Source organism: Lutra lutra, chromosome 13 (assembly GCF_902655055.1).
Source record: "Lutra lutra chromosome 13, mLutLut1.2, whole genome shotgun sequence".
Classification (NCBI taxonomy): Eukaryota; Metazoa; Chordata; class Mammalia; order Carnivora; family Mustelidae; genus Lutra; species Lutra lutra.
The window spans coordinates 44935016-44962711 of record NC_062290.1 but is presented as its reverse complement, the minus strand read 5'-3'; the positions used below and the strand labels follow the sequence as shown (position 1 = coordinate 44962711).

The 27696-nt window shown below is 37.8% G+C and overlaps 1 protein-coding gene across 1 annotated transcript in view; it reads right to left on the bottom strand.

Moving 5' to 3' along the window:
• Positions 1-27696, bottom strand: part of ADAMTSL1 (ADAMTS like 1) — a 932409-nt gene that overhangs the window by 245619 nt on the left and 659094 nt on the right. The window contains 4 exon segments of the mRNA XM_047700005.1: positions 4799-4937; positions 8461-8572; positions 13818-13975; positions 17248-17322. Coding sequence (XP_047555961.1) covers positions 4799-4937; positions 8461-8572; positions 13818-13975; positions 17248-17322 — 484 coding nt within the window.

Sequence of the window (27696 nt, the reverse complement as noted above, 5' to 3'; positions counted from 1 at the left end):
TTACGCAGTTTGCTGTCAAATTAAATGGAGCTGGACAAAAAAGTCCACTGGAACACACCAAGAATGGCCGCTCGGGACAAACATGTTTGGGCATTTCCTTAGGACTATTACTCTGAATCCCTGGAGGGAAGGGGGAATCTGGATGCAGTTTTGGCAAGGAACAGATTTATTTGCTAATGATTGTGATCCTGATAGTGTGATGAGTGAGAACTTTTTTCACTTTTCCAACCCTTGCCAATTTAAGCCCCCTTCATCACTGCCTTGGAGGGAACACAGGAGACCCGTGCCAGAACAGATCCGCAAAGGTGCGTCTCTGATCTTCTCACAAACAATGTCTTGCACAATTTCCCCCAGACAGCATTAACAGTCATTCTGGTCTCATAGACTGAGCTATATGAAGCCAAATGTAGTATAGCTTACATTTAAAGCCCCTCTGAAAACGTAAGGTGCTTATTAGCTGAACTAAAACGATGCTTTTTAATTATTGCAGAACCGTAGGCATCACATGATGGATTTTAGCCTTCACCTGAGAGGCAAAGATGATATAAAGCACTGCACAAACAAACAGAAAAAGGCATTAAAAAAATTTCTCTGTGAAACTTAGAGTAATTATGGCAGGCACGAGAGAAGAATTTACATTCGGTTAGATTCTAAATGTCTTAGTGACACGGGAAAGGGTCCATACTCTTGGGTGAAAAGAATGCAGTAGAAAACAAATGAAACAGTAGATCCCTGACTTATAGGAGGGAAATGCCTCTGGACTTCTGGGCATACCATAGCTGGGACCACCACCGGAACATTGGAAAGAGCCTATGATGGGAATAGTGATGTCATAGCTCTGAGCCACCAATGGGAAACAGTCTTAATCTTAGCTAAAAGTCATTAAATTTTTACCTTCACTCTCTCTTCCCCTCTATTAGAAGTGTTAACTTTTGGCTTCCTTTTTGAGACCACTCTTGGCTAGGAAACAAACCATTTTACCACTTCATAAAAATGACTGCATAAAAGACACCAGCAGAGAGCAACAAAAGCTCTCTTGGGATGGAACTTCTGGCAGCCAGGTAGGCTCAAATGTTGGTCTAGTAGTAGAAGGGACTCATATTCCTGCCTCAGCAAAATGTCAAGTTACTACATGTCATGGATATTCAGGCTTGCTTTAGAATAGTGGAAACCAAGAACACTAAATCACTGAATTCCAAGTGTCCACTGTACACAGTATGACCTCATCTATGTTACAGCCTATAGACAAGATGGGAAAGAAACATAGCAAAAGCATTAACACTGGTGATTTGTGGGCACTGGAGACTGTTAGTGGGGTTTATTGTGCTCATTATGGGCTTTTAACTCATCGACATTTCTTAGTTAGCATTAAGCACCAGAAAAAAATAAAAGCCATAAAAACATAAAAATTATCTTGAAAACAGGGGCTAGGTGTCAACCATCTCCTTAGCTTCAAGAACCATTAGATGAGCCAATCCATAACCATGAGAACCAGAGGATATTGTCTGTGAGTGAAACGAGTAGGGAATGTCATTTGGTTCACTAGTTCAACTATAAACACTTAGTTATTACAAAGTAAATTACTGCAAACAATGAGGCTGTTTTGGTAAACAAAAAAAATTGGGCATCAAGGATTATGGCAAATGGTCATCATAGCTAATTTATTTCTGGTTTGTTTTAGTTTCAGATGTGTAGCAATGAGAGAATTCCTACTATCACAGAGAAGCAGATATGTAATGGTAAGTTTTAAACAGCTCATCCTGCAATCTTAGGATACTTATTTTTCTGGCCAAATAGACATATTGAAGAACTTAAGGATGAGGGCAAAAAGTAGTTACTTTGGTGGGATAACATTTTTATAACTGTTCCAACAATGCTTATAATTTAGCTGAGCTTGAATCAGTTAAAATTAGTTTAACATGTTTGACTATATGAACTTCTTGTGAGTTCTTGTTGAAAAACACTTCAAAATAGATCAAATGAAATTCAGGGAGGCAACTCTGTGGAGTGACAGGTTCTGTAGACCAAGTCTGAACACCGCTAACTTAATGCAACAAACAACTCTCTCACCCCCATTTCGTGGGTGAGAAAACTGAGGTCCAGAATGAACCAAGGGCTCCAGACCAATTATTTAGTGCACTTTTTGCTGTCCATGGTACTTCCCAGGATTGACAGGCAATAAACTTGGCTATGTGAATGGGATTTTGCTTTCAAATAATACATAACAGGCCCCCAATCCTAGTCTCACACAAGTAAAGTGAACAACTACCTCAGGGGCTTGATAAAAGGAATTTCTTTTGGAATTAAAAAAATATCTGACTGTCGGTACTAAGGACATCTACATTTTCCCTTTTGGGGTTTCTAATTTTAGACACAAAGGCGATAGTTTAATATCATTGTGTCACTCCTGATTTGACTATGAGGCAGTTATATCTGTAGTTAGAAAGCAGTTTCTTGAGGGTTTGAGTGTGATGTCTAAAGGGAGCGCAGATGTTTGTTACACAGTAACACAGTTTGTTACACAGTATCTTCTTCTCTGGAACCATCACTTCTGTTTTCCCTTGGAATTCAGAAAAGTTGCTTTGACCCCAGGTATGCAAATAAGGACAATGAATTTCCCAGTGATCCTGAAGTATCTTAACCTTGGGGCAGCAAATCTACATTTCCTAAAGAGGTTTCCTCTTAAATCTCTCCTACTGTTAAGTTTTAATTTTTACAGCTTTGTTTAATTACCTCTGCAATAAAAAAGCAGCTTCCTGACATTTGCCTCTAACTTACTTTTTCATTCTCCTTTCTCATTTTTCTTTTCTTTTTTTTTTTTCCTTAATAGCCACCTGTCCCAACATTTATACATGTGCTGTATTAGATGTTTTAAAATAACATAGGATGGAGACAAAGCAAAAATTTCAGAGGCAAACCTCTTTCATTATAACATGGCCTTTTGCTTTTGGATAATAAGAAATAGGCCGCAAGTATGACTCTGACAGAGGAGATAGATAAAAATCAGGAGCCAAAAAAAAAAGAGTAAATTATAAACATTTTCTTAAAATTGTTAACAAAATATTTTTATCTCACAACTGTCTTCCACAGTCATCTCTTTATTGGAGTTTTTTTTCCCCAGTTGTGGGAGTGAATCCCTCATTTCTCCTAGAAATTTACACACAAATTATCATGAAAACGGGTAAAGACTTTCAAAGTCTTCCTCTGGCTGAGCTACCTGTCTGAATTAGGATAACTATGCTTTTCTGCATAACTGGTCTTCTGGTATAGATATAAAGATGTATAATAAGAAGAATAATTTAAAAATAGGGTTGAATTGCATTAGTTATAATTATCTTGGCTAAAAGTGCTTCATACTCTTAATATTTCCAAAATAAAAAAAGTCCAAGCAAAATTTTAACACCTCATTCAGTTTTTATTTTTTTTTATTTTTTATTTTTTTATTTATTTGTCAGAGAGAGAGGGAGAGAGAGCGAGCACAGGCGGACAGAATGGCAGGCAGAGGCAGAGGGAGAAGCAGGCTCCCCGCCAAGCAAGGAGCCCGATGTGGGACTCGATCCCAGGATGCTGGGATCATGACCTGAGCCGAAGGCAGCTGCTTAACCAACTGAGCCACCCAGGCGTCCCCCTCATTCAGTTTTTAAATCACTTCCAATTTTCAATACATAATTATCTGGTGTAACATGAACCTAAACTAAATTAAACCTCACCTAAATTATATAATTATAAAATATTGATTCTGTGTCTTTAATGGAAACCTATTAGTCGGAGTTCAGTTTTATGAGCTAAGTATTTGAAATAGGCAATTTTGCATCACATGTAGAATTTGGAATCCATGAATATGAAACAGAGTACAAGAAAATAAACTTTGGGAAGTTAACAGCAGAAAACAAAAACTTCAAAGTGATTTTCATGCATGTTGCTCATGTACTATTTCAACTATCTCAAGTTTTATTTTTATGTATCTCTACTTACTAAACTATGATTTAAAAGTAATATTGAGGTGTTTCTCAGAAATCCAAGGAGCTGGGGGAAGGATTTTTAATCTTTTGGTGTTCACGATCAGCTTTGCAGAAGAATTTTTTTTTTTAAATTTCTTCTCTCCTATGTATGGATAAGGAAGCTGATAAAGAGATCTACCAGGAAGTGTTGCAACTACAAAGGCAAATATCACACCACAGACAGACTGCTAACCTGTACTTTTATGACTCCTCATCATCTGAGATGTTTCATTAATCAATCTGATTCTTAAATCTAATTGAGGGCCAGTTGTGGTTTCCAAAAAGCCATAGCTGACAGTGAAAATGTCAGGTGCCTCTTTAGAGCTTCTAGTTTAAAAGACCTTTAAGAAAAATCTGACTATTGACAATAACTCCTGCTTTCTCCTTAACAAAGGCTGAGTTTGTTAAAATTAGAGTTATGGACCACCCCTGGCTCAAATGGGTCAGCTGTGGTCCTTGAATATGGTCTGCTTTGGTCACGTCAAACTCCAGTGACGGAGTTAAGATGGAAAGACTCCTGGGAAGACCATGCCACCACACTGGCCTGGACCTTGTTAAGGAGAGACAGAAGTACCAGAATCAAAATAAATCAGAAGAGAAAATAATGCTTAAGGGAGCTCCCCAAGTGGAGAATCTATAGACCCTGAGAGGGCATCATCTAGCTTCAAGATTGAGGGGCATGGGTAACCAATAATGCATGATTAGGAAGCTATGCTTATTTTTCATTAAAAGATTTAAGAAGCTTAGCAGGAACACGATTTATATTTATGACAAATAAACTGGTAAATTTGACTGACCTGGCTGGGCAAGGATCCAAGTTGCACTCTTGAAGTTTGGGTTTGGGTTTGACATTCTCCGGGTAATAGTGGCAGTACTGATCAGCAACCACACGGTTGCTCCGAAGATCATAACACTCGGCCGATGTCAGCTGGTAACCTGTAGTATCAAACCATCCAGGCAAGTTTAAGACACACAAACCATGGTAAAATATAATGCAATAGACTTCTTTATGCTTTTTGGCCATCTCACATTAATGGAAATTCTTCCCCAATGGTTCAGCAATTTCCAGGACAAAAGACAGATAAATGGGAGGCTCATTAATTTTTGCAGACCTCAAATATTATTTTTCCACTTGAATTTTAACAATTAAATTTTACTCTAAGGTTCGGATTATGGAAGGGCAGAGCTAGGTAATAAGACTCTGCTGTAAATCCTTCCTTATTAATTTGTTTTGTATAATCTGAAAGTGTAACAGAGATTTCTGTATCCAAAAAAGATGATCGGTGTTTATTTGCTAAGCATTAAATTTTGCAAGGATGCAAAACTGCCTCCATTGTATCTGGGGCATTAGGGAGAATAAACTCCCAAATCAATAGCATAAACTCTAACACCGCTCCCCTGGATGAACGGGGGATAATGGGATTCAGCGCAAGACCAGGTCTTGCCAGCCACCTGAGAGTATCATCTTTGTCTATACTCAACCTGAATGGGTTTGGCTGAGTAAATGTAGGATGAATCCCTCCAGAGCAACACCACCACCACCAACAATAATGGGACTCCCCTAATGTTCAATTTCTTCTTCACCTGAAATCCTTTGCCATTGCTCCTTAAATTTAGTCTTTAGCTGATATTTTTTAGTTTCTGTGCACACACTTCCACTGTTTGGAGAATTCTTTTAAAAAAATAGCATGGCTGAGTACTACCTAGTAGCGTTCATGATGTGTGAGACCTTTCCCACATGCCTCTCTCTCATCTTGTGCGTTTCTGGTGAGAAGGTGATGAAGACTGAGGTTCTTAGCATGAAAAATAAAAGTACATGGGGAATTTTTTTTTTTTTTTAACTTAGGCTTTTGTGTTTTCTAACCCTAATCAACCTCCAAAATATATTCTCCCTGGCAGGTGGTTGAATATTGTTATTGCTAGATATGTGTTACCAAGTTAGAATTAGAGTAATTAAAGACTTGCCAAAGATTTTAGGAAATCAGAAGAAAGCTTATAAAACCAGATTTCCTGGCTTGGGGCTGTGTTCTCAGGCCACCCACAAAAATTAATTGTTCATTAAAGACCCAAAAAAAGACCTTTTAACAATTTTACTGTAAAGATGAAAAGCATGGAAAGTAATAGGTAAGAACACATGTTCCATTAAGCTTTTTATTTTATAAGAAAATCAAAGAGAAAAATCACCCTGTAAATAGTAAGTATACTTTTATTTTTCAATTATATTATACTCTAAAGCAGATAATGTTATGATAAACTAAGCATTTTATAATTAAAATTATAACTTATAATTTTATAAGTGAATCATTTTATATTTTTTATAATTTTATAATTTTCCATATAATAATTTCTACTCAAGGACAGAATTTATCATGTAGTAAAATGTGGGCATAAGCAACAGGTAAATCATAATTTGTCAGCTTACAGATGTTGTTGTCAGGCTATAGGAGAGCATGTGAAATGAAGGTGTAGGACAAAAATGAAATAAATGACCAAAATGGCCAGATAATTGTGTTTTCAAGCAATTCACAAGGTAATTGGATTAGCAATTGTTTCTTTACACTTAGCAAGATGATCAACCCCTTGAATGTGGAACCAAAAATATAAAAGGGAACTCAGAGATCATTTCTTCACTCATTTTCAAGCTGTGGTCCACGAAGCAGGAGGAAAGCTAATTTCCACATGGCTCCTATCTTCATTTTGAGTAATACTCCTTTTATCTGGGCTTCCTAGTAAGATTTCCTTTGAAACAAGGGTTTGATTGCTCAAAACATTTGAAGACCACTAATGCTTCTCCTTCACTAAGATGTGAGGGAAATAAGGCTGAGAGGAGTTGGATATATATGAATCTAACAGGAATTGCTTTATTATACAGCAAGGCACCGCCAGGGTTACTGAAATTATACTCCATCAGCAGCTCTATGTGAAATGGACATAGTGGGCATATTACTGAATTGTTACTTCTCACAAAGCATGGCTTGCATTTAAAAAAGAAAAGAAGAAAAATAATTGTTCAGATTTCTTTCTTCGAAACTATTTCCTCTGCTAGTCATTAACAGGTGTATCAAAATAACATAGTCTCATGAAACATCCAACTAATTGGGATTTTACTTTTTATAAAAGTCATCTTTCTCTTCTGGACAGACAAAACAAATGAAAACACTATTTTGTTGAAATGCTTAGAATGTCAAATTAATAGTTATTTAACAACCAAGTAGAAGCACGTGAAGGTCTTTTTGACTAACTGCTTTTAAGCTAAAACCCAATGTTATTCTTAGAACCTCATTTTTGGGGGTGTGTTCATATTATGCTGATGAAGATGAATTATTTCATGTGTTCTTACTATCTAAAAAATTGATAGGTAATAGTTTGTCTCTATTTTGAGGTACCATCCTTTTCTCTTGTCAGAATAATCTAGTGATACCCATGTGGATTAACTACTTAATTTACCACTGTCCAATTAACAGGCTTCTTTGAAGGTGGATCCAGAATTTATTTGATGTGCTGTTTTTTAAAGGAATATACATACAATTTTATGCTCATTAAATCAGCAAAATTAAACAATTCTTATAATCCACAAATACTGGCTCCATTGGCAATGAAACTCAACTACTCATAAGCTGCTTATTACCATTCTGGAAAGAATTTTGGTAATAGATGCCAATAGCCACAAAAATTCTTAAACTCACTCTTGAGAATTTATTCCAAGGAAATAATTTGAAAGGAGTGAAATACTTAGGTATTAAGTTATTCATGACATTACAATAGGAAAGTTTAAATAGACTAAATCTTCTATAGGGATATGGCTAAATAAATTATAAAATATTTTGAAGCAATTATTATTTAACCACTATAATTATCACGAGCAGAAAGTAGGGGGAAATACCTTTTCTAGTAACACAAAATGCAATCGGTATTGCAGATGTGACAGAGTAGAGATAAGAATTCATTATGTGACTTTTCAGGAGAGCTGTGTTTTCATGAATAAAACAGGCAAGTGCATTCCATTTATGGCACAGATGATGGGATAGGGTTTAATAATAATGGAGTCTAAGTCTATAGTACAGGGACTTTTTTCCTGGTAATAAACTATTTCCTTAATTAAATTAGTCTCTGATTGTTTTTGGACATAATGTGCTAGGTAGTAGGCCTGACAAACACTCTTCATTTGGCTCCTGAATAAGTAAGTTCTCTTCAACTGGGTGAATAGTTTATTCTCCAAGGAACAGAATAGAGTCAAGACTCTTTCCACTAATGGAACTCTAACGACAGGAAATGTTCATAGGGCATCCAGATGGAGGTATCCTCCTTACGGGAGGGCTTCAGGATTTGGCCCCATTGAGTATAAAGAATCAGACCCATCACAGCATCAATTTCTTCAACATGGAAGTGACTACATTCATAACAGCCAAATCTTCCCTCACAGAAGCCAACATTGCAAAGGGTAAGTGGACACCATTACCTCCTCCACAGGTTGCTGAGCAAGGAAAGAAATCTGTCTCTCTCCATCGGTGGATGATGGGCTGGTAGAAGATGAACTGAACTGTGCTGTCAGCAGGCCCCGAGTTGCGGATCTGCAGGAGATAAAAGCAAAGAGAGAAACTGGTATGATAGGGAGGGATTTTCTTGGTCCCTTGCAACTTTGGACCAGAATTCATGGTGGCCTGGATGGTCTTAGGCTACATGAAGAACTGCATTGGAAGAGAAGTGGCTATAGCAATATCATCGATCTTACCCAACAACCGGACACCATCACAACCATCACTTTTCAGTTGGGTTGTTATGGAACAAGGGATCACAACGTCTCTACTTGTGATTCAGGTAGGATCTTTATCCAGGCCACTTACTCACTCTCTTTCTCTCCTGTATTTCCAGCTTCTCTGGTATAACAGCAAAATTATGTGGATTTTTATATGTGATGTATATATGTATGTGGATTTTTATTTTATTTTACTTATTTCTTTATTTTAAAGATTTTTAAAAATTCATTTGTCAGAGACAGAGAGAGCAAGAGCACAAGCAGGGGGAGAAGCAGGCAGAGGGAGAATCAGGCTCCCCACTGAGCAGGGAGCCTGATGCAGGACTCGATCCCAGGACACTGGGATCATGACCTGAGTCAAAGACAGATGCCTAACTGACTGAGCCACCCCGGCATCCCATATATGTAGATTTTTAAATGTAGGTTCCAAAGTAGACAATTTGTTCTGGGGAAATTATAAATGCCAAACACTGCAAAAAAAATGAAAGATCCTGTCTTTAGTTAAGAAAAAAAGAATTAAATGGCTCTGCCCACTCAGAAACATGGTGTTTCCTGGCACTTTAGTGATTCATACATTTTAATGTGCAGAGTTACCAATTGGAAGCTTGCTAAAATGCAAATTCCTGGGCTCTTGCAGGGCAAGAGCAATGGAAATATTGATGGTCCAAGTAGCAAGCTTTGAAAAACACCAAGTTACACTACAAAAGCAAGTACTCTGAATACAACATGTCCTTATGGAAATTACAAACCTGTTGCATTTTGAAAGAGGGGAAGTGAGGCAATAATTCTTTAATAGTTCTTAAAAGTACAAGGTTGAGAGAACATAATCTAAAAGAGAAGGAAAAAATACCCAACAGGAGCAGTGTCTTGATTTCACAAAGATCTAACCACATGCCGTATAACACTAAGACAGTCTGGCAAAACTTGGACTAAAGGAAATTCCATGGACAACCAAGAGGGCTACCTCTTCAAGACAGTAGAGGTCTAACAGTAAATCACGTGGTCTACAACTTTGTTCATGTTTTCAAGCATTTCAAGGATAAACTGATGGGTTTGGCCTTCAGGTTTTTTTTTTTTTTTTTTTTTTTTTTTTTTTTTTTTTTTTTTTTTAAACAGCCTATTTCTCTGCCACTGAGTTGAACAACTGGATTAAGAACTGGATTACACATCTAGGAACACTGGAACACAGGGAGTAGGTGTTAAACCCTAGACCAGTTTTTGGACTTTGGATGAAAATGTTGGAAATATTTGTCAGATAATATGCAAGAACTGGAAAAGGAGAAAGAAGACAGAGAGAGAGAACTATAGAATATCTCATAATTATGCTGGCATTCTGACCCATGGAACATCGAGGTCTTTCTTAATTAGAAAAAACAGTGATGCAATCACTTACTTTAAAGCAAAAACAGCTGAAGCAATATGGTATCTTTCACAAAAGGAGAGCAAAGCCTACAGATTAATATTTTTCAATTCTATGTGTCAGATACAGGATACCTAATTGCTTGCTCAGGGATGTAGTATTAATCACATTCTTTGGAAAGTTTCTCTCTCTCTCTCTCTTTTTTTCTAAGCTCTCAAAAGCCTATAGCTCTCTTGGGATGTGTGGTTTCCATGCTGGAAAGGTATTAGAAGAGGACTCTCATTTGAACACCAGGTCTGTGAAAAAATAAAAAGACCAGAAGATTTATTTAGGCTTAGAGAGATGGATTGTTTTGCAGAGGTCCCTTTTGGGATGCTTGAAATTAAACTAAGTCCTAGGAAAGTGGAGGAAAAAACAAAAATGGGAAGGATATAACATCAAAATCCTTGGAGAAACCTTGTTCTAGAATACCTGCACAGTGTCTAGACTCAGTTTTTGATCTGGTTAAAGAGGAAAAAGATGGAACATGTCAAATTTTCAGCTTCCTGGAAGTTACCAGTAAAAGTACCTTATGCCCTGAGAGTAAGGAACGCGTGTCAAGAAGTTCTGGTGTTAAGAGGGAGTGTTAGTTAATACTACATTGAAGGAAAGAAAGCCAGGAGCTTAGAGAGACTATAGTTCCTAATGAGTCCAATGAATTTGAAGTACATGACCATGAATGCAGAGACAATATACCTAAATTTAAAGAGATTAGAAATGAACAAGGGTATTGTTATTTCAAATAGATAAAAACAGTCATGATGTATCCAAATCTCTGACCACATAATCTTATTTGGTTCTACAGTGATAATATTCCTGGTTCTCTCTTCTCTATAAGCACCCTTTCTTAATAATAACCAACAACTACACAACTACCACAGCAACCAGCACTTACTACATTCCTACTGTATGCAGGGTACGTTTTATTTGCATTAAATCAAATCTTAAAACTACTCTTTATTATCTTTCCACATTTACATTATAACAAGAGAGATGAGTCTCAGGGAGATTGAATGACTTGCTCCAAGCCACACAGCTAGGGAATAGCAGAGCTGGGATTTGAATTCAGGTCTGGCTTGGCTTGAAAGCTGCCATTCTTTTCCTGGTACCAAGAAATTCTGTTAGCTAGCATTAGTGTTTGAAGACACAGGTATTTATTCTTAGTGGTGGTCTTGTACTGCTCTTTTCAGTTTCCTCTTAATTTTTCATTTGAAAGTGGGAAGAATATGTTTAAAATAAAGAGGCTAACCTGATGTCTAACTCTGATGGCCTAATTGCTGTTCACAGAGATGAGCTGCCATGTTCCTTGTTTCTGGTCTTATTAATTCTGGGACCTTTGTTATCATTAGCTCTGGAGATTTATACACCCTAAATCCTCAGACGTCAGGTTCTTGTTGTCCAGGGATATTGAAAGCTTCAGTTTGACACGTTAGAATTTAGTTTTAGGGAGCTAAACACATCTGGCATATGTAATTTGGGCCTCCTTAAGTTAATAAAGGAAAAGAATGTTCTGAAACAAGCTTTTCTTCCTACAGTTACAATGATCCAGTGTTTCTAATTTAATAGAAGGACTTCTCACACTGAAAGGAAAAAGAGAAGACAAAAACTGGTCACCTTGCATAGCAATTGATATCACTGTCACGAAAGAGTCACAGGATAGGACAAGTGGGTGAGTGGGTAATGGATGAACATTAGGTACATATAAAATCAAAGGAATCAAGAAGACATTTCAAATGCATGAAAAACATCATCAAGTACACAAAGGATCTCCCAGTTGATGCATTATGAAATGCCATACGTTTTTCCTCTCAGTTGGGAAAAGGGTAACTTGTGAACCCTGGCTATTCCCCTACTATGTTCTTCGTTCTCCCTGGTGTTGTAGAAACCTCTGCCTCAGACAAGCCAGCAGGGGGTTGGGAGTCAGGCATCCGCTCATGCTCCTTGGAAGCTGAATGATGCCCAGGGTGTTGTTCCATGCTGTTCAGAAAGATGCGTGAACGCATTATCCGTGTCTAATGCTCTAAATGATGCAAATGCAAATCACAATGTTTCTACTATTTTGGTGGCTTAGGTACTCATCTGTCTGCTTTTCTCTAGGACGTTCTTTTGAAATTTCTAGAATGGGGACAAACGGAATGGGTACCTTAGCTGCTTTCACAAGGAGAGCTAAGTTGAAAGTTCTAGTGAAGGGTGGACCAGGACTGAAAAAGACCCTGTCCTGGCTGAGAAAGTCCTTTTCTCTCATTGGGGCTGCAGCTTTAGAAAGAGGCACATGCATGACCAGGAAGAAATACAAAGGCCTAACCTAAGACCATGGTGGCAAAGAGGGACAAGAAAGAATCGTCTTCAGATGGTATGGAGATAGAATGCACAAAATTTAATGTCTAACCGGAGGTGTATAGGAGAAGGGGAAATCAGTGTGAATCAAAGTTTTCTGATGTGGCTGGGTGAATAGCCCATTTATTCTACAAGATAGGAAATAAAGAAGATTAAGTAGGTTTCTGGGGCTAGACAAGTCCAGTTTTAGACACATTGCGCTGGTTGTGCCTATGGGATATCCAAGTGGTGATGAGTAGAAGGCAGATAGATGTATAAAATGCATCAGCAACACTGTCAACTGCTGATATGTGAACAATAGTACTTGAATCCAATTCTTTATTTTCAGTATGTGTATTAACTCTTGCAGGGTTACTAGGGAAAGGAATACAAATGGTTTATCCAGCAGCACTCTAAGGGTTGCAAAAAATAAAGACATCTCTCACTATTGTGCTGTATTTGTTCACTGAAATGAAGTGATTTAACCACCCACAGCATCATTTCTTTTGTGAGCTATCTCTGCTTGTTTGCAGCTTCTTGTCCACATGAGTGTGGCTGGCATCTGGACCAGATTTAAAACAGCTACCAGGCAGACAGAACAGTGCTCTGGAACCCTTCTTCCATCCAACCTCACTGTCTATCCCATTTTCCTATGTGCATTCTTACTTCCAGCTGCCGCAGGGTCATTGAGTCTTAGCTTAAATCAAATGTCCTCTGGCTCTAGGTCCCATGATGAAAAATTTATGGAGTCCTGGACACATTACAAGTTTTACAGCTTTACAGCTGAAATCCTTCAGGTCCTCCTGACCTACTGAAGGAAAAAAATATGTTTTATTTTATTGTGATTCCCAAACACTCTTCTAGTATGTACATTTCTCCTACAGAATGGATATGTTGCTTCCAGCAGTGTGTTTTATATTACCTTGAAGAGTAGGGAAGCTCTGATAGGAGGAAAAAAAGAAAACAGAACTTGTAATGGGACATAGGACCAAGTCTATGGATCATTAGTCTGTCTTTCTCTCTGACTGAGAACACCTCATGTGAGTCAATGACTGTACCCTAACTTGTTTCCAAAACAGTTTCTATCCTCCAACTAATGATGTGCTGGTCTTTGTTTTTATTAAATTGCATACATATATAAACACACAAGAATTTTCTTAGGACCTTAAAAATATTATCTGATCTTGAAAAGTCCAGGATATACCTTGTTACTCATGAATTAAACTTATTCCAGATAATAGAATTTCTAAATCTATACCCAAACCCCAAATCTCTCTCTCTGTTCAGGAGACTATAAATAACGTTTTGGATGTGTCTTGAAAACAAGGTAGCTAGTGGCACTTACCTTGACAATGAAATCTGCTGTGAGTGGTCCAGTCATTCTCAGTATCTCTTTGTCTGGAAATTTCTGGAAGTCAACACTAGAATTGTCCACGAGAAAGGTGCCTGTCGAGCTGAGACTGTTTTCCCCTTTAGCCCCCTGCAGGGTTTTGGTTTCCAGATCTACAAGTTCAAACACATATAAAGGGGAGAAAGGTGTTCCCAGGGCTGCCCCAGACCACATGCAAGCACGTTTCATAAAGCAGTCTACAGCTATGTAAGGGAGAAGTACCATCCTTTATATGGCTGATGCCGTTGAAATTGGGATAGAACCAAAATTTATGGGTGCCTCGATCACAGAGGAGTTTACGTTGCAAGTGAAATTATTTTAAAACTCATTAGCCAAGTGTTCAAGGCTCCCAGTCCAGAAATCTTTGACTACCTGACGATCACATTAGGGTAGCCCACATTTCTACCATCCTATTCCTTAATTAAACCACTCCTGTACATATCTTACTGATTTCGGTCTCTATGGGTCTCTGTTTAGAATACCTTCCAGTTTTCTTTTTGATCCGTGAGATTCAGAGTGCCTCGCAGAGTTCCTCTCAGCACCTGTGTGACTTAATAGCCATGTATTACCTTGTGTGCATTTGTACTATCTGCTCTCTTACCACGTGTGTGCTGTGGCTCACCATGAAGAAATGATAGTAATGAGGACAAAGAAGTCAGCATTCCTTTTAGTTCACTCTCTTTTTAAAGTCTTGCTGGGTACCTAATATAGTATTATGTGCATATATGATATTTTGTTAAATGCCAAAGAGAAAAAGAACTTCTTGATTCCTGGAGCATTCCAATCTGAATTTGGCCAATGATAAAGGTGATGAAACATCTTTTGTTGGAGGAAATGTGAGCAAGCTGGGGATGATGGTAATTACACTGTATTTCAGAGCAGGTTAAATGCTCATGTGATCGAGAAATGATTTGAAACAACTGACCACTGTATGAAGAGGGACAGACTAAGTCTAAAGGTTTCTGGGGCACCTGGGTGGCTCAGTGGTTAAGCCTCTGCCTTCGGCTCGGGTCATGATCTCCGGGTCCTGGGATCGAGTCCCACATTGGGCTCTCTGCTCTGCAGGGAGCCTGCTTCCTCCTCTCTCTCTCTCTGCTTGCCTGTCTGCCCACTTGTGATCTCTCTCTGTCAGATAAATAAAATCTTAAAAAAAAAAAAAAAAAAAAGAATGTTGGTGTCCAGTGAAATGCCCACGACCCTCAAATGAAGTCTGTGTAGCCCTTTTTCTGGAGTAGGTCAGGCTCCATCCCCCTGACTTAGAGAAGGGAGATCCTCACAGAAGAACATGAACAACACCAAGGGGGAACAGGAGGGGAAACCACAGCTGTTGTCATCAGAGCAAAGCCAGCATCATGGGCTCTCCTTCCTCTAGCCTTCATTCTTCAAGCCACCTTATGCGTATGTGTACTCATTTGTAGATATAGCTCCAAGACATAAATCAACTTAGTTTTGGAAAAATCCTGGAGGTTTAAGTCTGATCTGAGCAACTGATTCAGTTTTATCACCAGATCTCCCAGCCATATTTCCCAAGGTATTTCTGGTTGAAAAAAAGCTGGGGCTGGACCAGACTGCTTGCCTAGTCTTTTTCTGGTTTGGCCCCAAATATTTCAAGTTAGTCCCATATTAGACCAGCTTCTGAGAGTTAAGTGCAAAGGGTTGCAAGAGAAATAGGGTGTCATTTATTCACACATTCATTTTACATTATATATTATATTATATTCCAGATACAAGACAAAAAGTTCTTGAGTTCCATGTATGTTGTCAACAGGACATCTGTTGGGGGGAAAAAATCCATTTTGCTTTCCATCATTTACAAATATCATCTGCCACTTCACCTATTGAGTTCTTGGGACAATTAGAGCAAATGAAGCTCAGTCTTTAGCTTCTTAGAGATCACATAATTAGGAAAACTGAGAGGCTCACATTTATAAAAATGAATTTTCATTTCAATCTATTCTTTGGGGGTCTTTCTCCTGCATGGAGGAGTCAGTCCCCTACTTGGTGATGATCTCTGCCTGGAAGTTTTATTCTGAGCAGGCCTTTCACTGCTCAGAAAAATACTGTTTTTGAGTGGGGTTGCTACATGAGCAGTTACCTCTGTCCAATCCTCCGGGGGGGAAACAAATCATTTGAATGGTGATAGTGTACACACATATATCATCCCTTGACATGTGAACATTATATTTTGGGGGGTTTGTTCAGGGTTAGAAAAGAGCCTGGATCCATATAAGGTGACATATCAGCATCTTCTGGCTTTGCCTGAACTCTACCTTATTCCTTCCCTTCACGTAACCCCTCAAATCCCGCCTCTCCCATGAAATGTATTTATTTTTATTTTTAGAAAGACTATAGTAGGCTATCTGAACTTTCACAGGCTCCAATTTATCTTCCTCTTGTTTGTCTTTCTGGAATGATTTCATTTATAATCCAATTGCCAAAAGATAATGCTTGCTACCTAAATTGGTTTCCTAGGCATGTGTGTGGGAGGAGAGAAATTACAGAAGATGATAGATGGCTCTTTAGGAATCCAGGAACAGTCACAGCAGAGGAGATCAGAAATGCTCAAGGGACCAGCTGAAGTCAAGCCTTTCAGTGGAACTGAATTTTGTAGAAAATACAATGTATCCTTTTATACCCCTTCCCTGGCTTGAGGCCTCTAATTGCCTGCTGGTAATTTACAGGTCTACCTCTAAACAATAATAAATGCTAATAATAAAAAAAGAAAAGATGTGGCTGTGTACTACTGCCTTGGCAGGAGTGAAGATAACAATTCTTTCTAAATTCTGGTGGGGCCATGCTACCATTTGATCTTTAGGGTTGTGATTACCCATCAATCCTCAATCCCAATAGCTATCTTCAGTATATGAGGGCTTTGTATTGTCTTTAATACATGGAATGTTTAATCATACCACTATGGCTTTCTTTAAATGTTCAGTTAAGGCTGTCTGGTGCTTCTAGGTCCCCTGAATTGATAAAATAATAGAACATGAGAATAGGAAGAAAGAATGAAGGTGAGGGAGGGAAGGTTGGAAGAAAGAAGGAAAAAAAAGGAGAGGCAAGGCAAGAGAAAGACTGAGACTGATTGGAGATGAAGAAGAGAGAGAATGAGAAATAATATTCACAAAAGCTAAACATGTGCTTGACTCATGAAAAACCTATAGGGAGCATCTATTTTGTATTCTTCAGGATGAGTGTGGTTAGAGTAATTACTCTGAGGTTTCTGCTATCTCATCAAGCAGCCAAAAGATACACAGAAGCACTCAAAATATCATATTATGATAGAGTGGAAGGATTTGCACTTCTGTATTTTAATCTCTTCTGGGAACAAAAAATAATAGTGACTAAAATTCTCAATACCCAAAAGAAAACAACTGAGCTTACTTACACAAGTGATCAGGTCCTTTTAAGACGAGGCGAATATGTCTGCTTCCATAAGGAACAGCAACCACAGTATCATCCACTAGAGAGAAACAAAGGGGTATCTTAAAAGCACATAATTTGATACAAAATTATCAATTAGCGGCTATATAAATGCATTGACTTATACACTACCCCAAAGGACAATCATCTTTTAAGTGTTTGAAATAGGAACACCAGTATTTGGGAATCAAAATTTCCATTTCCCTCAAAATAAAACATGCCAATGAAGCTGGTCACTAGTTAACTTATGGGGGACCTGACCTTTTAAAATACATATATGTAAATTTTGACATATTGAGAAATGAATTTACAAGTTTCCATTTCTGATTTTAAAACCTGGTTTTACATTACTAAACTTCTCCAGATTCTGAAAATGAAAATAAATTTGAATAGTCAAAGGAGGACTGTATTATATCAAGATCTGAATTTCTTTCTAGCCAAGTAACTATCTTGGATTATTTGGAATAGTAAGAACAGGAGAAATCATCTTTGTTCGTATTTGTTAAATCTCTCAAGGGCAGAAATCATGTCTCCCAGTTCTTTAATATCCTTTACCCTACCTACATGTAATATTATATATAGTAAGTGTCACAGGAATGGTTATGAACTTTTCCCCTCACATACCCTCTCTGCTTAAAAATTATTATTATTATTTTCTGCTTGAAAATTAAAAAACAAAACACTTTTTTTTTTTTTTTGCTGAATCACAGCCAGATTTAGAAATGGATTACTTTCACTCTATTTGCAAATTGAGATTCAATTCACTGGAAGCAGAACCTACTTTTTTTTTTTTTTTTTTAATTAGAGGTATATTCTATATTCAAACACATCCCAAGCATTCTCACTTGTGACATCTGTGACAACAATACCTCTCATTTACCTGCCACTGAAGAGTTTCACTTTCTAAATTCACCATTTACTCCTTCACCCAAAGCTTGTGACATAGGCAAAGAGGATGCTACAATCTCCATTTCATGATGATGAAATAGAGCCTCTGAGAAGTACAGGGAGAGGCCCATGGTCAAAAAAGAGGAGGGCATTCCAGAAGAAAAGGAAAAAAGCAGGCACTTTAAATTCACCAGCATATTCAGAAGCTCTGTGGGATTCTTCGTTTCACACATATTTTTCTGATATTATACATTATCATGCTCTCATTGGAAAAATTTAGTTTCCATAAGAGTAATCCTAAAAGATAACCCAATGTTCTGAGACTTACCATTATCCTTCTTTAGGAGAATCTGATTTCTACAAATGAATCTCAGAAGTTCCCTAACTTCTCTGATCTTTAGTTTCCTCATTTGTAAGACAGGGAAAACCACACTTGCCTCACAATATTGTTGTAAAAAGGTACAGATATTGATATCAATATATAGATGTATAGCCTGGAACACAGGAGGCATTTTGTAAATATTACTTTCCTCCTTCTCTTCCAAATCTCCTTAAGGACAGGAACTGAAAGACTGTTTATTTTTACAATGATTTTAAACCCTCCAACATAGCCAGTTGAATGAGAAAGAAAAATCATATGCTCTCAATTCTTTCCCTAAAGAGGTTACATTTACCAAGTTCTCTCCAATGTTGAATATTCCACTCACACTACAACCTTCTCGCAGTTTTTAATGTCATACATTGTTGAAGAAAAGGCTGAATCTCAGAGAGCCAAGACTTTGTGGCTGTAAGCACAAAACACGTAAGGAGAATATAGAAAAGGAACAAAAAGTGTTCAGACTGGGCCCATAGAGCTTTAAATGTCTTGCATAAAGACATAGATTTTTAAGTTTACAAAAGAAACTCAAAGCAGTTAAAACAATGGGATTTCTGGAAATAGAAAGTCTTTGTTTATCCACAGGTCAAATAAAGTGCAAGTAAAAGGGAAGCTTTCTGTTTGGCTCTGCAAGGCTCAGCGGCAGGCTTCTGACCCACACACAACTCAGGCGGCCTCCCTCTTGTTCTGGTGAGAAGCCACTTGCATTCCACTTACTGGGGCATTAACCCTAACTTCTGGCTGATGCGTTAACTTGGTATGCTCCCCAGGGAAGATGGGGAGAAAACCAGAAGGGTGTTGGGAGAAGAGGCTAGGATGGAGACAGGAGATGGGGCTAGAATGGAATGTCTCTTGATACCCCCTGCACTTGTCTAAGTCACAGTGCAACAGGGAGCATCTCAAGCTGGTGCAGATTTGAAGAGTCCAGCACAAGGCACAGGAAGTATGAAGAGTCATGGTCTGTTTTTTTTGTGGTTCTGTAAAAGGCTAATGGACAAATGACAGCTCATCAGGCAATCAGCAAGTTCATGCCTTTATTCCACAAATAGTTTTTGAGTGTCTCCTAGTGTCAGGCTCCCTCCTAGGTACCAGAGATTCAGTGACAAAAAAGGCCAGCCAAGCAGCAGCCCCACAAAATGGTCCAAGAAAAAGGGACCCAAGATAAAAAATGAGGGAAAATACCACATGTTCTGCCCTGCTCATGGAAATCCATAAAGCACATTGGTTTCTTAGAAGCCCTGAACTGGGGGTGCCTGGGTGGCTCAGTCGGTTGGGCGACTGCCTTTGGCTCAGGTCATGATCCTGGACTCCCAGGATCGAGTCCCACATCGGGCTTCCAGCTCACTGGGAAGTCTGCTTCTCTCACTGACCTCTCTCCTTTCATGCTCTCTTTCTCTCAAATAAATTTAAAAAAATCTTAAAAAAAAAAAAAAAGAAACCCTGAATCCAAGAACTTCATTTCATTCTATGTAACCCAGGGTATCACCCAAGAGTTTACCCAGGGAATTTTTTTTTTTTTCAGCATAACAGTATTCATTATTTTTGCACCACACCCAGTGCTCCATGCAATCCGTGCCCTCTACAATACCCACCACCTGGTGCCCCCAACCTCCCACCCCCCACCCCTTCAAAATTTTCAGATCGTTTTTCAGAGTCCATAGTCTCTCATGGTTCACCTCCCCTTCCAATTTCCCTCAACTCCCTTCTCCTCTCCATCTCTACCCAGGGAATTTTTATTAACACTGTTAATATAGTGTTATCTCAAAATGTAATTTAAGAAGTGGTGATCTTAATTTGACAGAAAGATAGGGAAAAAATTGATATTATATTCTGCATGCTGATAAAAAGCCACTCTTTAATTGGATATGTGTTAATAATTGTCTTACTGGGGAGTCTGGTTTTATCATCCATTTCTTTAGTGATTAATTCAATAGGTTCGGTTGGTGGGGCAGAAGGGTACACCCTCTTTCATTGGACCTCACATTCCTGAGGGTGCCCTTTTCCACAAAGACACACTGCTCTATGACAAAGGGCATCTGGCCTAATCTATTCTGGCTGTGTTGACAGGCCCATGATGCCAGTTGTCAGGACTATTTCTAGGTTCTTAGTCAGCAATTCTGGAAGACCTGCTTCAGAGATCAGATAACATCTTTCTCAATTAAATAGACAAGCTTTCCATGAGAATCATAAATGCTGTCATTTCACAAATATCGGTTGCAAATGTCTTTTCTCAAGAAAATTGTTGTAAAGATTCTACCTAAAATATTTCCTCAAAGAATCTACAGCTATATGTATATTCCACAGCTTTCTATTGAATATTTTTGTTTTTCAATCTCATCATATGTAGACTTTTTTGTGTCACTCATTGCTGTAACACAAAAAGGTCATAATGATAATTTTTGAAGAGACAGGATTTCCTATTCTGGTATCTGAGCTTGCCTTATTGTTAGACCTGTTGATGTGTATGTTTTTAAAGAGTCTTCCCTCTGAGTCTATGAGACTGGTAATTTTTTTCAGTGTCATCATTAATGTGGTTGGCTATGTATAAAAATAGCAGTACATATAGTCGCCAATCTTGAGGAGGTTTTCATAGTATATTTTTTATCTTCATGCTAACTTTATTACCTTATAATGTATCCAATGAAATAAGGTGGAGCTGAGCATTTGAGCCCTTCAACTTCTCCCCACCGAAGTTATGGATCATTACACAATGGAGGCAAAACAAGATCGATCTTCCTCAATGGTTGGGAACTTCATCCTTACAGTCATCCAGGCCAAAAACTTTGGAGCCAACCTTGACTTCATATTTATATCTAATCAGTTAGAAAATCCTATTGCCACAAGAGTCAAAATACCATATTTCACAGACTCTAAGACAAAGGCTCTCTCACATTCTAATATATGTGAAATCAGAAATTAGCCCACAACCAATGGTGACTTATATTCTTTCTTGCTGAGGCAGTAATCCTGCCACAGTTGTCTTTGCCTGCACAGTTGCTAACAGCGAAGTTGTTAACATAGTTAACTAAGTTGCTAACACCAAAGTGGCCAGTATCAAACTTGCAAAATTGGTGTCAGCAGCTTGGAAGAAGATTCTAGGATAATAGGAGGATACCCTTATTGGAACTAAACAGTTGTGAGGGTCATAGGGAGATGAGGAATCAGAAGGGTTTGATAACACTGCCAAAGTCAGAGTCAAAAGCTAGTTTTGCAGTTGCAAACCTGAGTTAAGAGCCCAGCATCAAGACTTCTCTTTCCTGACAAATGGGTTAATAGCGCCCAGACTTAGTTTTCTGCCTGGAAACAACCAAAGGCAGAATATAAAACCATGGTTTTCAAGATGGTGGACATCAGGCAAAGAAGGGCAGCAATCCGTGAGAATCAGGAAACAAGGTAGGTAAGTGTTAACACTGCCCCAGCTTCCTGCTTTGAAAGATTTTCCTGGCTGCATCTCAGGAGGTAGGAAACCCAAGCCTAGAGGATTCCTTGAGCTGAGACAAAGTTGAGAATCCAATAAGATGAAGGTTATATAGTATATATATATATACTATATATATATATGTTCAAAATATACTATATCTGTATGTTCAAAAACTTAAGTACATATGTACAAAAATCTTCAGGCCCAGAGAATTTTCAATGGTGAAAGCTACCAAGCATTCAAAGAAGAAATAACATCAATTTTATACAATCTTTTCCAAAAAAACAGAGAAATCACTTCCCAAATCATTGTATGAGTCAGCATTACACTGCTACCAAAAACTAGGCAAAGATGGTATAAGAAAATGATCCTACATGTAGAGAAAGGGGAACCCTCCTACACTGTTGGTGGGAATGCAAGATGGTGCAACCACATTGGAAAACAGCATGGATGTTCCTCAAAAAGTTGAAAATAGAGCTACCCTACGACCCAGCAATCACACTACTGGATATTTACCCGAAAGATACAAATGTAGTGATCTGAAGGGGCACGTGCACCCAAATATTTATAGCAGCAATGTCCACAATAGACAAACTTATAAAAGAGCTTAGATGTCCATCAACAGATGAATGGATAAAGAAGATGTTGTATATACATACAATGGAATACTATGCAGCCATCAAGACCCACAAAATCTTGCCATTTTCAATGACGTGGATGGAACTAGAGGGTATTATGATAAGCATAATAAGTCAGTCAGAGAAAGACAATTACCATATGATCTCAATGATATGAGGAATTTGAGAAACAAGACAGAGAATCATAGGGAGGGAAAAATGAAACAAGATGAAACCAGAGAGGGAGACAAACCATGAGACTTAATCTCAGGAAACAAACTGAAGGTTGCTAGAGGGAAGGGAGGTGGGAGGAAAGGGATGGCTGGGGGATGGACACTGGGGAGGGTACGTGCCATGGTGAGTGCTGTGAATTGTGTAAGACTGATGAATCACAGGTCTGTACCCCTGAAACAAATAATACATTATATGTTTATTAAAAAAAAATTTAAAAAAGGATCCGACAGACAACTATCTCTCATGAACATAGATATAAAAAACCCTCAGAAAAACAGCAGCCAATTCAAATCCAGTAATCTATATAATGAATAATATGTTATGACCAAGCAGAGTTTATCCCAGGAAAGCAAGGCTGATTCTTTATTTGAAAATCAATTAATGTTAACCATCACAATAAAAGTCTAAGGAAAAAAAGCCATATGAACACAATCATTTGAAGCAGAAAAAGCATGATAAAAGTCAACATTCACTCATTATAATAACTCTCAGCACATTAGGAATAAAAAAGAACTTCCTTAATATGATAAAGGTCAGCTAACTTCATACTCAATGGTGAGAAACTGAATGCTTTCCCTCTTAAGACTAGAAACGAGATAAGGATATCCACAATTGCCTCGTCTATTCTTTTTTTTTTTTTTTTTTTTTTGCCTCTTCTATTCAGTATCATATCAGACATGCTTGCCAGTGCAATGAGGTCATAAAAATAAATAAGTGGTTTACAATTTGAAAAGGAAAAAGTAAAGCCACCCTTATTTGTAAAACAAGATGATAGTTTATGTAGAAAATCCCCAAACTCTCAGAACAAATAACTGAGTAAGCAAGTTTGCAAAATATGCAGCCAACACTTAAAAATAAACTAGCAATATAGAATTGGATATTAAAATAAAAAATAAAATGTCAGTGCAATAGGGCAAGAAATAAGAGGTACAAGTTTAACGAAAGTACAAGGATATGTACTCTGAAAACCAATAAAGTCCTGTGAAAGGAATGAGAGAAGACCTAAAGAAATGGATAGCCATGAAGTGCTCATAGGTTAAGTGACTTAACATAGTAAAGATGTCGATTCCCAATGGATCAATCTATAGAATTAACAAAATTGCAAATCAAAATTTCAGCAATATTTTTTATTAATAGGACAAGCAGATTGAAAAATTTATATGGAAGGGCAAAGAAATTAATATAGAATAGCCAAATGAGTTTGAGAAGAAGCATAGAGTTGGAGGCATCAAACTATTTTAAGACTTCCCTTAAAGCTATAGTGACCAAGACAATGTTGTATTGGTGAAGGACTGACACATAGATCAGACTAAAGAGTCCAAGAAAAGACCCATGCAGAAATGGCCAATGGACTTTTGACAGAGTTTTAAAGGCAATTTAAGAGAGAAAAGGACAGGGGCACCTGGGTGGCTCAGTGGGTTAAAGCCTTTGCCTTCGGCTCAGGTCATGGTCTCAGGGTCCTGGGATCGAGCCCCGCATCGGGCTCTGTGCTGGGCAGGGAGCCTGCTTCCTCCCTCTCTCTCTGCCTGCCTCTCTGCCTGCCTCTCTGCCTACTTGTGATATCTGTCTGTCAAATAAATAAATAAAATCTTAAAAAAAAAAAGAGAGAAAAGGACATCTTTTCAACAAATGAGGCTGGAAGAGTTGGACATCGTTATACCTCTCCCACAAAAGAATTAACCTAGATATATCTTATAATACTGAGATACACCTTATATAAAAATTAACTGAAAATTGGTCGTTGATATAAAAGCTTAAATATAAAACTGTAACAATTTTAGAAGAAAATATAGGAGAAAATTGGTGACCTGGGATGAGGCAAGTTCTTATGTACAATGTTAAAGGCACAGTCCTAGCAAGAAAAAACTGATGACTGGTCTTCATCAAAATCAGAAGTTTTTGCTCTATGAAAGCTAATATGAAGTCAGTTTTGGGGAACAAAAAGGTACCTATGGAGAGAAAATATTTTTGAATCACACATCTGACAAAAACATGTACCCAGAATGCATTGAGAATTCTCAAAATTGAATGGTAGGAAATCAAACACATATAAAAACTGGGCAAAGGACATGAACCAACACTACCCCAAAGAAGAAATAAGCACTTCCATAGTGGGCAGTATAATTTTACTCTCTTGCTCTGCTAAAGATGACCATGTCCTAATCCCCAGAACCTATGAAAACATTATGTTAAGGAGGAATTATGATTGCTGATGAAACTAACGACTGGTAATCAGCTGAATTTAAAGAGATTATCTTGGATGATCTGGGTGGGCCCAACGTAATAATGAGGATTCTTTAAACTGGGAGAGGCAGAAGAGGAGACAGAGGTAGAAGAGGATCTAAAGATTTTACACTGCAGACTCTAAAGATGCCAAGGAACATAAATAACCTAACAGAAGCTAGAAAGGCCAAATCAAAGAAAATCAATTAGCCCCTAGAACTTCCAGTGCTGCTCAACACTGTGAATTCATCTAACAAGACCCATTTCAGAGTTTTGACCCTCCAGAACCATAAAATAATGTGTTGCTTTGAGACACTAAGTTTGTGGCAATTTTATACAGCAGCAATTGGAGACTAATACAACATGAAAAGATATTCAACATCCTTAGTCATCAGGAAAATGCAAATTAAAGCAATGATGACATACGACTATGTACCAATTAGTATGGTTAAAAGAAAAAAAATTGACAATATCAAGTGATGGAAAGAATGTGGAACAAGTGAAACTCTTACACATTGCTGGTAGAAAAGCAAAATAGTAAACTACTCTCAAAAAAAGTCTAGCAGTTTCTTAAAATGTCAAATATGTATCTACTATATGATCTAGATGTTCAACTCCCAGGAATTTACTTAAGAGGTATGAAAAGCATATGTCCATACAAAAATGTGTACATGAATGTTCATAGCAGCTTTATTTATAAGCCCTCCCAAGTGAAAACAACCCAAATGCCTGTCAGCAGGTGCATGAATAAACAAAGTGTGGTACGTCCATACACTGGAATTTCTATAGAGCAATAAAATAAAATAAAATAAACTACTGATACATGCTACATTAATGAATCTCAAAATAGTTATGGTGAATAAAAGAAGCCATTTGGACTATAGTATGTACTGTATAATTCCATTTATGTAAAATTCTAGAAAATGTAGTTAAATCCATAATGATAAAAAGATCAGTGGTTGCCAGGGGGCAGGGCTGGCAGAGCAGAAGGGAAGGATTACAAAGGACACAACAAAACTATTGGGATGAGGGGTATGTTTGTTTTCACAGGTGTATGCATATATAAAAATTCACAAATTTATGAATCCAGTCTATTGTATGTCATGTATACCTCAATACAGCTGTTTTAAAAAAAAAAAGAGTCCAGTACCAATGTATTTTATTTCTTTTGTGAATTCTTTTTAAAATTCTGTATTACAGGTACCCCCACGACATGTGGAAATTGAGCCCAAAATGATTAAAAAGAAATTACAGTTTGGTATCTCAATGTGGTTTTGATTTGAATTTCCCTGATGGCTAATGATGATGAACATTATTTCATGTGTCTGTTAGCCATTTGCATGTCTTTGGAGAAGTGACTGTTCATACCTTCTGACCATTTTTTGACATGATAATCTGTTTTTGGGTGTTGAGTTTCAGACGTTCTTTATAGATCTTGAGAAAAAGTTTTTTTTTCAGTTTGTTTACCAATTTAATAACTTATTTCAGGTCTTTTGTATGTATGAATAATCCATGCTTTAAAGAAAATCTAAATCTAAAGTAGATCTTTAAAACTATCACATAAAAACCCTAAAAGGTCAGGAAGTTTTGTGTCAGCATTTCTTAATTTCAGTGGCAGCTTTTCTTTCTTCCACAGTGGTGCATAAAATAATAGCCCATCTTTCAATCGGTGAGGTCTTAGATTCACGGAAATGCAGTACGGAATCACCTCCACCACCACTGCCCATAGTCTAAGCCATCATCGTCCCAGGGCTGGCTCACCATTACAGCCTCCGAGTCAGGAGACCAACTGACTGAGACCAACTATAGTCTATTCTCAACACAGTACATAGAGTAATCCTTCTGAAAATAAATCAAGTCATTCCTCTGCTCAAAATCTTCCCGTGACTTCTCATCTCATTCTGATTAAAAGCCAAAATCCTTACAAAATCCTACAATATCTTTGCCATTCTTCATCCCACCTTGCAACCAATCCTGCCTTCATCATTTCCTGTAGGCTTCTTTAAACTGACTTTAAGCCACATGAGCTTCTTTACACTTCAGGAAATATGTTGAGATTTGCGTTTACCAAGGGCCTTTGTATTTGCCTCTATGACTGGAATTCTCTTTCCTTTGACTTTTGCGTGGTGACCTTGGCTCCAGTTCAGATGCCATCTTAGCAGTCAGTGAGTCCTTGTTTTTTACCAATCTATGTAGTATTGCAACTCCTTGTAACACTGTTGCTGGCAGCCCAGCCTTACCTCCTATTCATCTTCCCTGCTTTACTTTTTTCCCAAGACTTCTCTCACCATTTTATTTAGTTTTTTTTGTTTGGTCTGTTTTTTTTGTCTGTCTGTCCCTGAGGAGTTTTGAGATATTCAGGTGATTTCAAAACACACAAATTCATATGAGAGTTTCGCAAAGCTGGAGACATTAAATTGATAGCAAATAGACTGGCTCTAGTTCTAAGTATATTGCATATACTTGGAAAATATGTAATGGGGTGCAAGCCAGTACAATTTGCAAGAGAGTGAGCCTTTAATTTCAAGAATCAAAAGTTAATGTTAGTTAAATTTATTCTCTTTTGTTGCTGTCGGGCTGGGGAAGTTGAAAGGAAGTGACCAGGAAAGATGGAAAGATTGAACGCTATCAGTGGACAGCCTTTTCCTTTAAAAG